Source organism: Rhincodon typus, unplaced genomic scaffold, assembly GCF_021869965.1.
Source record: "Rhincodon typus isolate 14 unplaced genomic scaffold, sRhiTyp1.1 hic_rhity00001032, whole genome shotgun sequence".
NCBI classification, from domain to species: domain Eukaryota; kingdom Metazoa; phylum Chordata; class Chondrichthyes; order Orectolobiformes; family Rhincodontidae; genus Rhincodon; species Rhincodon typus.
The window spans coordinates 23,983-34,567 of NW_025966670.1; the positions used below are offsets into that span (position 1 = coordinate 23,983).

Genomic DNA, 10,585 nt, shown 5'->3' on the forward strand with positions numbered 1-10,585 from the left:
CTGTAGGGATTCTATAATAAATAGCAGCTCCCCTCCCATACCTCACCCAAATAGACCATTTTCCACATGCGAGACCAGATGGTGACTAAGAGTAGGTAATTTGGCCATGAATGCCATGGTACCATAGGCACTGTCTTGTAGTAGCCACCTATTTAAAGGTTTTTAATTCCTCCCAATGGTAAGGAGAACAAGTTTACTTTTGTTTCCATTACTGTCAATGTTGAAGCTGGCTAATTCAGGACTGTCCAGTTCTGTATGTCTCCTTACCACATTAGGTAAAATATCCACCCACATTCAAACAGTGCTATTGTCTTATAGGACCAGAACTTTGTATTTGACAAGTCAGGACCTCCAACATTCATTTTTTTCCCATTTCCTGTTGGTTTTAATAAATCTGACAGTGTCATCCCAGTGGAGATATCATTTTGTTCTTCCACCAGGTTTCTTATTTCACTCCTTGTTTCAGATGTCTAAACCAAAAAAAAATCAACATATCCTCATCAAGGAAATCCAAGATCATGTGACATATGACTGAAAGCAGTAGGAACTAACCAAATTCCACAGGTGGTACATCTCAGTAAGTGTCAGCGTATTAGGCCGAACCCAGTTTATCTTTGGGTTGCAACACACACATTCAAACTTGTAGACATCTGTCTGTTCCACAGTGGAAATTATCAGCGTTAATGCAAAGATTTTGGTTTGACCAGTTATTCATTTATCAGGAGTTTAACTGTAATAATTTGTAACACTGTGTTTGGGAGTCATGGTGACACAGTGTTTAAACTCACTGCAGTAATACCAAAGCTTACAAATAAAAAACATGTTTTTGTAAAACTGCACTGGTCCAATCGGATGATGGTTAACTCTCCCACTAGTTGTCACTAAGCTGAGTACAACTGGATCAGATCCAAATACAGAGAGATTCTGAGAGATGTTTTAGTTTTTAGCAGATTCCATTACCCTGCAACTGTCCCTGGATTTTTCTTTCATACCCCCTCTGCCATTGCTTCTCTCTCTAGCCTACGTTCAAAGGTCACGGACTTTTCGGCTAATATCTCCATTCAAATCATGCAGAAGTGGGTGGAGCATTAGACCAAGTTTATCCCTCATGGATGAAAAAGTCTTGTGGCATTTGTTTTTGAAGAGGAGTACAGAAATTCTCTAACATCTTGGTCCCTGTTTATTCCTCAAAACAGATCATCTTATTGCTTGTTATTTGTGCAGGTTTGATGTGCACAAATTTCTCATTGTATTTCCTACATTAAAACAGGGAACTAGAACTTTTAGAAAGTACTAGATTGGCTTTAAAGTACTTTGGAAGGTTCTAAGATTATAAGTTACATATTCATGTATCTAAATAGCAACAATGGGTTATTATGGATCCATTAAAATTGTGGGTGGCTGCTTGTTTTGAATTCTTTTTCCCTGACCCCAAAGAAAGATTGTTTTGTAAATAAAAATCAACATACTTTTATGGCATACCACGCTCAGTAGGTAAGAGGAGTATTAAACAAATCTGTACTTAAGATGTTCTGTGTTATATAACTAGTTTATTTTTGAATTACACACATCATATAAACAGAATACTCAATGACTGCCGAACAGAATATGAAAAGTTATTCCATTAAAATTCTTAGATTGACTGACAATCTCCTGCTATTTCAGGTGTGTCAGAAGAGAAACTACAATTAAACAAAAACATTGTATTGCAAAGTTGGTTACAGAAGTTTTGCTTTTAATCCATACGAGCTTTTAATGTTCTGGTGGTAATCTTGTCTTTTTCACTGCAACAAAGAAAACAAAGGTAAAATAATAGAATATAACAAGGTGGATGGCTGGCAGGCAGCGAGAGGATAATCTAGGTGGGAAAAGATCCAGTGGGATTATGTTAGAGACAGTTAGTTAGTTGCCATGATCTGGCAAACAAAAGGAATGGTAGAAGCAGATTTTTAACATTCGAAAGGGAACTGGGTATATTTGGAAAGGGATGTGGAGATACTGTAGTTAAACTTAGTGCTCAACACCACTTGTGGAGCTGTTCAGAGAGCGGGGACAGGCACAATGGGCCATATAGCCTACTTCTGTATCATGCTGATGGAAACAAAATATTCTATATACACCCATGTTTGCAGGAGGGTGACAGGTTGCTGTTGAAGTAGTTTGCCAGATTACAGCAAATTCAATCTGAAACTGGGACAGGTCAAAGAAAATGATGCTATAGGAAAGATGTTATCAAACTTGAAAGGGTTCAGAAAAGATTTACAAGGATGTTACCAGGATTGAAGGGTTTGAGATACAGGGAGAGGCTGAGGGGTGACCCTTTAGAGGTCTATAAAATCATGAGGGACATGGCTAAGGTGAATAGCCAAAGTTGTTATCCCAGGGTAGGGGAGTCCTAAATCAGAGGACATAAGGTGAGAGGGAAAAGATTTGATAGAGACCTGAGGGGCAACCTTTTCACACCGAGGGTGATGTATATATGAAATGAGCTGCCAGAGGTGGTGGGTACAATTACAACATTTAAAAGGCATCTGCATGGGTACATGAATAGGAAGGGTTTAGACAGATGTGAACCAAATGTTGGCAAATGGGGCTAGATCAGTAGGATATCTGGTCGGCATGGACGAATTGGACCGAAGGTCTGTTTCTGTGCTGTATAACTTGCTGCTCGCTCTCTCTTGACTGAATGAAATGTTCCTGAACAATTATGAACTGAACAGGGACTGTCCAATAAGAGCAGAATTAGACCATTCAGCCCACTGACTCTGCTCTACCATTCAATCATGTTCGAAGTGATTTTTGACCCCATTTTCCTGCCTTCTCCCTGTAACCTCTGATCCCTAACTAATGAAGGACCTATCTCTGTCTTAAATACACTGACTTGGCCTCCACAGCCCTCTGCAGCAATGAGTTCCACAGATTCATCATGCTCTGGCTAATGAAATTCTTCCTCATCTCAGTTCTAAAGTATCATCCCTTCAGTCTGAGGCTGTGCCCTCAGTTCCTAGTCTGTCCTACTACTGAGAGCACTTTCTCCACATCCACTCTATCCAAGGCTGTCAGTATTGTGTAATTTTTGATCAGGCCCCACCTCATCTTCCTAAACTCAACCCAGTATAGACCCACAGTCCTCAAGCATTCCACATATGACAAGCCATTCATCTTCAGGATCATCCTTGTTATCCTCCAATGGGCCCCTCCAACACCGGCGTATCCTTCCTTAGAAATGCAGCCCAAAACTGCTCACAATATTCCAAATATCCAGACATTCAGCAATACATCCCTACTCTTAGTATAACCCTCTTGAATGCTGACACTGTATTTGCCTTCCTAATCGCCAAATTAACCTTAAGAGAATCCTGAACTAGGATTCCCATGTCCCTTTGTGCTTCAGATTTCTGAAGCCTTTCCCCATTTAGAAAAGTCTACTCCTGCATTCTTACAACCAAAGTGCCTAACCTCACACTTTCCTACATTGTATTCCATCTGCCCCTTCTTTGCCACTCTCTTAGCCTGTTCAAGTCCTTCTGCAGCCTCCCTGCTTCCTCAACGCTACCTGTCCCTCCACCTACTTTTGTGCTATCTGCCTCCGTTCCTCCTTCCAGATCGTTAATGTATAATGTGAGCAGTTGTGGTCCCAACACTCACACCTGCAGAACTCCTGAAAAAGACCCCTTTATCTCTACTCTGCCTTCTGCAAGTCAGCCAATCCTCTATCCATGCCAGCAACTTGCACCGAACGGTGTGAGCTCTTATCTTATTTAGCAGCCTCCTGGAAATACAAATAGATTACAGCCGCTGGCTCTCCTTTGTCCAACTTGCTGATTACCTCCTCAAAGAATTCTAACAGACTTGTCAGGCATGACCTCCCCTTAACGAAGCTGTGATGCCTCAGCCCTATTTTACCATGCACTGCTAAGTACTCCGCAATCTCATCTATAATAATGGATTCTAAAATCTTACCAACGACCGAGGTCAGGCTAACCACCCTATAATTTCCTGTCTTTCCTCCCTCACTTCTTAAACAGGTTGACTGCTCCCTGAACTATTTACTTTGGTAGTGTTGACAAAAAGGTATTTTATCAAAGCTTTTCATTTTATACTTGGGAGGACAATACACAAGAATACCAGTTCATGATGAAACCATGCTGTGGTGTGAGAGAAGAACACTGACTGGCAAGTGGCCTCTGCTTGGTAAAGGCATTGCCATGGAGAGTGCAAGCATTTATGTTCTGGGGTCCATGATGTGGCTGCCAGAACATAGCCATACCCTCAGAGGTATGGATCAGGTCCAATCAAAATTTCTAAGGCATGAAAGCAGTAGGCCATTGGAACGAAAAGTGGAGCAATCACTCAGGTTGTGCGCATAGCTTTTCCTGGAATCTAGCTCTGACACTCCTTTAGCCTGCTCTGCTGAGCTAGCTACCACACATGGCAAGTGGCCACTTTCCTAGCATTTGCTGAAAACTGACCCAATTGGGGCCTTAACTGTTTTACAAGTCAGGAATCCTTTATCCATAAATATCGGGGCCAACTGGTTTTCAGATAAAGGATATTTTTGGTTTTCAGATGCAGATCTACAACAAGTGTTCAGGCCTGCTTTCAAAAGACCTTTTAATTTTTAGGTCTCTTCGGTTTTCAGATATGCGAATAAAGGGTTCCCCGCCTGTAAATGGCTGCTCCTGTCAACACAGCGGAACAGTTGTCCACTCTTAGAAAGCTTTTCTAGTAACAGGGACATGTCAGGAATCATCATGATGTAGTTCCCCACTTCCAGTACTTCTGGACCACCCCAACATCTCCATACCAACCACTGCAAAGCCAGGAAAACTTCACCCTCTGGATGAAGAAATTCCTTCTCATCTCAATTCTGAATGATCAACACCTTATTCTGAGACTTTGATCCTTAATGCTAAGAGTCCCCATGCAAGGGAAACATCCTCATAGCACTGTCAAGAAGGTTATGTTTTGATAAGATTATCTGTTTTCTAATCTCTACAGAATACAGGTCTAATCTACTCAATCTTCCCTCCCAGGAGAGTTGCCTCATCCTCGGAGTCAGTTTAGTGAACCTCATGCAATAATTAAGTACTGTACATGTAATAAACTTCTGTTACTGTTTGTATCTGCTCCTGCTAGGAAATCTGCTGTTATAGCACAGTCTTCTGTCCTGTGTAATCCTCACATATCTACTGTAAGTCCTCTTCAACCACTCCAATATATCCATCAGTCAACAATATCTGGCCTGGCCCTTCTACGTGCTGTCCTTCACTTTGCCCTTTAGAGAATGCTGTAGCTTTTCAACTCTGATCAAAACAACAAAATACTAGTTATTTTTCTGGATGTTATTTTTAAAGTGTTCCTTTTGACCTGGCAGTTTCAATAAGAACATAAGTAGGAACAGGAGTAAGTTTGGCCTCTCAAAACTGGTCTGCCATTCAATAGGATCATTTGTCTTATAATCTGTATGTTGAAATTTTAACATCCATATTACAAAGGCTTCTATTTTCTTCCACAGACTTTCCTTACTGGCCAAGTTACTGGGTCTACTGGAAAGTGGATAGTATGTAGCATCTTGGGAGCTTTCTTGTTAACACATTCTTCATCGTCACAAAATTAATTCAGACTACCCCTATCCTCTCAACTCCTGCAGAAGGGACTTTTGGACTCACATCTATCTCACTGGGGCTCTAACTCAAACTTACACTTGATTAAGTCACATACATGGATATGTATCATAACCTTCCTCCCCATGGACTGTATCAGCCGGCAAATCAAATGGATTGATTTTGTTCATGCAGCACCGTCTAGCAACCCAGCGGTGTAAATACTTTTGATAGCACAATGTTTAACACACATGGAAACTTCCTTCTGCCATTATTAAGCAGTCATTAACCTGCTTTTATTATGATTGTTAAATTGAAGCTTAACTTTCAGTCAAGCTGAAACTAACTGCACAACAGTGTTCCACACTTACATGATGTGCACGATGACACCCATACCAGATACAGCATCTCTGTCCACAGCATTCAGCATAGCCTGAGAAATGGTTTCAAACAGATCTTCTGGTTCCTGAAATGGAAACATTCATTTGGTATGTTAGCTTGGACACAATTGTTGTACCATTACAAATTATTTCTTTCCTGAATGGGTCTATTTGATTTGCTTTGAAGGGGTAGGGACCCAGTTGTGCAGTAAAGTGCCCCTTGAAAGGCCAACTCATGCCCTTTGAAGCTTCATGTTACCCAGAATAGAAGTCCAGAGTAATGGTAATTTGTGCACTGAAACAGCATTTGGGACCTGTTGAACAGCTGAAGCCATCCAAGATTTCTCAGCAGTATAGTGAAACTGTATGCATACTTCACGCCTGTAGCATGGCAGACCCCCTTTTAATAAAATACTGAACTAGTTAGTCTTGTGATAGATATAAAAACTCCATATCTATCTACTGGTTCAGTTGGTAACGGACCCCATCGGATGGGTCACTGAGCCACACCATTCACAAAAGTTTCAAGCTCAATGCCAGGTCTGTGTGGATTTAGCTGAAGTACAGACGATTAGAAACAGTAATATTGCCTCAATGTTCCTGTCTTGGGTTTGTGTGTATGTGGCATCAAGAAATCAACTAAGGTTTCAAATTTGGTTTTTAACCCAGTGGCCTTACAGATGTGTAAAAGTTGTACGGAACTGGTTCAAGCTCAGGACAAGTGAATGTTTTCTCAACAATATATAGCTTCACAAGAAAAATGGCAAGTTAGATGAAGTACTGGAAAGGTAACAGTATCAGTGGAAGTTTCTCAGCGTAAATCATTGCCTTCAACAGCAGAGAGCATTGGGCTAGGGAACAAAGAAGTATCAGCACATACCACATCAAAACAACAAAATACTAGTTATTTTTCTGGATGTTATTTTTAAAGTGTTCCTTTTGACCTGGCAGTTTCAATAAGACCATAAGTAGGAACAGCAGTAAGTTTGGCCTCTCAAAACTGGTCTGCCATTCAATAGGATCATTCGTCTTATAATCTGTATGTTGAAATTTTAACATCCATATTACAAAGGCTTCTATTTTCTTCCACAGACTTTCCTTACTGGCCAAGTTACTAGGTCTACTGGAAAGTTAAAAGAATCTTACTGCAAGAGAAATTCTGTGCCAGTTCAGCCCTTTGACAATCATTTTGGTGTGAAGTTAAAGACACCCTTTATTGGAAGGTGTGCCATTAAAGCCTGGAGGCTTGTTTTCAATGAATCCTTCCTGAAATGTCGCAATAATGACAATACACAGAGGCAACCACATGGCTGCAATTGAAAAATCATACAATGCCAGTGTTATTTTAGAATCGGATCCATACTCTTCACAAAAAAATTGATAACATCGCCAGGCACAAGTCATGTTGGGATCAAAGAAAATAGAAAGTATATTCACACAAAAAATACAACAAGCATTCCTTGCATTCACCCCAGGTAATTAACAGGTCGAAGTGTGAAAGCCTTAGGGCAAAGAAGCAAGCAGTACTCACCATGTCTGGTTCCCAAAGGGATTCACACATCCCATACATTTGTTCCGAGCATGTTCCACTGACCACAAAGTCTTCGGTCTCCATTGGGCAGCCAATTAAGTCAAGCGAACAAATAAATGGTTGGTAGGTTTTTGGATCAAGACCTGCAATCACTGGTTCAACATAGTATGGACCAAATCTGTGAAAGATGAAAGTAATAAGAAGACAACAAATCCACATCACATAAAAGTCATTTCTTATAAAAGAGACACTGAGACCCAGGCTTCATCAAATTGAATAAGGCAATTGAGGGTCAGCATACAACACTGAACATTAACTTACAGTTTTGATGCCCTGGTTCAGACAGACTATTGCAGGGCCCAATGGCAGATCCACAGCAATATAGCTCGACTGCACCCTCAGCAGGACCACGCTGGTAAATTGCACCATTTACAAGCCACAACAGGTTCTTATCTGTTACTGGGAGTTAGATTTTGAAGATCTCTCAAAAATCAATAAGGACTCTGTACAGTTTACATAAGCTATTTAGAGTGTAAAAACTGTAGGCCCTTTTTTTATTATTCATTCATGGGATGTGGGTGTCACTGGCTAGGCCAGCATTTATTGCCAGAGGGCAGTTAAAATCAACCACATTGCTAGGTCTGGGGTCATGTGTAGGCCAGATCAGGTAAGGATGGCAGATTTTCCTTCCCTAAAGAACATTAGTGAACCAGATGGTTTTTTCCTGACAATCGACAATCGATAATGGTTCGATGGTCATATTATTATTATTTCAAATTCCACCATCTGCTATGGCAGGATTTGAACCTGGGTCCCCAGAACATTACCTGGGTCTCTGGATTAACAGTCTACCATTGATACCACTAGGCCATCATCTCCCCTTACAGGTTGATAAATGTTTATGGAACATTATGTTTGGTGTGTGTTAGTAACGCAAACTTAAATTTGAGAATCATACAATACAAGGAGGTACAAAGAGGCTCAGAAGGAGGAGGTGTTAGCAATTCTGGAAGGTGTGAAAATAGATAAGTCCCCTGGGCCGGATGGGATTTATCCTAGGATTCTCTGGGAAGCTAGAGAGGAGATTGCAGAGCCTTTGGCTTTGATCTTTATGTCGTCATCGTCTACAGGAATAGTGCCAGAAGACTGGAGACGAGCAACTGTTGTCCCCTTGTTCAAGAAGGGGAGTAGAGACAACCCTGGTAATTATAGACCAGTGAGCCTTACTTCGGTTGTGGGTAAAGTGTTGGAAAAGATTATAAGAGATAGGATTTATAATCATTTAGAAAGGAATAATTTGATTAGGGATAGTCAACACGGTTTTGTGAAGGGTAGGTTGTGCCTCACAAACCTTATTGAGTTCTTTGAGAAGGTGACCAAACAGGTGGATGAGGGTAAAGCGGTTGATGTGGTGTATATGGATTTCAGTAAAGTGTTTGATAAGGTTCCCCATGGTAGGCTATTGCAGAAAATACGGAGGCATGGGATTGAGGGTGATTTAGCGGTTTGGATCAGAAATTGGCTAGCTGTAAGAAGACAGAGGGTGGTGGTTGATGGGAAATGTTCATCCTGGAGTTCAGTTACTAGTGGTGTACCTCAAGGATCTGTTTTGGGGCCACTGCTGTTTGTCATTTTTATAAATGACCTGGATGAGGGCGTAGAAGGATGGGTTAGTAAATTTGGGGATGACACCAAAGTCGGTGGAGTTGTGGATAGTGCGGAAGGATGTTGCAGGTTACAGAGGGACATAGATAAGCTGCAGAGCTGGGCTGAGAGGTGGCAAATGGAGTTTAATGCGAAAAAGTGTGAGGTGATTCACTTTGGAAGGAGTAACAGGAATACAGAGTACTGGGCTAATGGTAAGATTCTTGGTAGTGTGGATGAGCAGAGAGATCTCGGTGTCCATGCACATAGATCACTGAAAGTTGCCACCCAGGTTGATAGCGTTGTTAAGAAGGCATACGGTGTGTTAGGTTTTATTGGTAGAGGGATTGAGTTTCGGAGCCATGAGGTCATGTTGCAGCTGTACAAAACTCTGGTGCGGCCGCACTTGGAGTATTGCGTACAGTTCTGGTCACCGCATTATAGGAAGGATGTGGAAGCATTGGAAAGGGTGCAGAAGAGATTTACCAGGATGTTGCCTGGTATGGAGGGACGGTCTTATGAGGAAAGGTTGAGGGACTTGAGGCTGTTTTCGTTAGCGAGAAGAAGGTTAAGAGGTGACTTAATAGAGACATACAAGATGATCAGAGGATTAGATAGGGTGGACAGTGGGGGCCTTTTTCCTCCGATGGTGATGGCTAGCACGAGGGGAGATAGCTTTAAGTTGAAGGGTGATAGATATAGGACAGATGTCAGAGGTAGGTTCTTTACTCAGAGAGTAGTAAGAGCGTGGAATGCCCTGCCTGCAAAAGTAGTAGACTCGCCCACTTTAAGGGCATTTAAATGGTCATTGGATAAACATATGGATGATAATGGAATAGTGTAGGTTAGATAGGCTTCAGATTGGTTTCACAGGTCTGCGCAACATCGAGGGCCGAAAGGCCTGTACTGCGCTGTAATGTTCTATGTTCTATGTTCTAATGGTGTACAACATCAACCACTTCAAAAGAATTTGGAATATTTAACCTACCGTCGCTCATAGAGGAGGTTTGAGACCATGCTCATAAACGTTTTTGGTTTGATCTGTCTGCCTTCTTTTAATTCATACAGGTTCAACCTGAATTTGAGTCGCTGTGATCTATAAAATAAAATGGAAATATGCATTAGCAGTAGTGCACTACTTCAACCCATAAAGGGAGACAATATTTATCTTGCACTGAGGCATTCACTAACTTTTGTGACATCTGGCAGATTATTCTGAAATGCAGAAGCCTATAGTGTTGGAAATGGAGCAAACCAGATCTTATGTAAACTCTTTTTAACAAAAACAGCATGTTAGCTGGTAGGCTGTTGGCAGATTTCTGATCAGCTCCCATGTGTATTCCAAAATTGCAATTCTCATTAAAAATAAAATAATCCACTTGGGTAGTATAGCTGGTTCCATCACCAAAATGCCACAACTTGCC

General features: G+C 41.3%; 1 protein-coding gene across 1 annotated transcript; it reads right to left on the minus strand.

Annotated features, from left to right (window-relative positions):
- Positions 1 to 1,533: 1,533 nt before the first annotated feature.
- psmb3 (proteasome 20S subunit beta 3) lies at positions 1,534 to 10,427 on the minus strand. The gene is made up of 4 exons (XM_048592338.1): positions 10,150 to 10,427; positions 7,518 to 7,695; positions 5,978 to 6,072; positions 1,534 to 1,784 (listed from the first exon to the last, which is right to left on the minus strand). Exons 1-4 carry the CDS (start codon positions 10,281 to 10,283, stop codon positions 1,736 to 1,738), a joined length of 456 nt encoding a protein of 151 aa, XP_048448295.1. The 5' UTR covers positions 10,284 to 10,427; the 3' UTR covers positions 1,534 to 1,735.
- Positions 10,428 to 10,585: the final 158 nt, after the last annotated feature.

Coding starts and splice junctions, on each gene's coding strand:
- psmb3 (XM_048592338.1), bottom strand. CDS start 10,283: ATGCATATTTCCATTTTATTTTATAGATCACAGCGACTCAAATTCAGG. Junction 7,696..10,149: donor AACCTCCTCTATGAGCGACG/GTAGGTTAAATA, acceptor CATCTTTCACAG/ATTTGGTCCATACTATGTTG. Junction 1,785..5,977: donor GGTGTCATCGTGCACATCAT/GTAAGTGTGGAA, acceptor TCTTTGTTGCAG/TGAAAAAGACAAGATTACCA.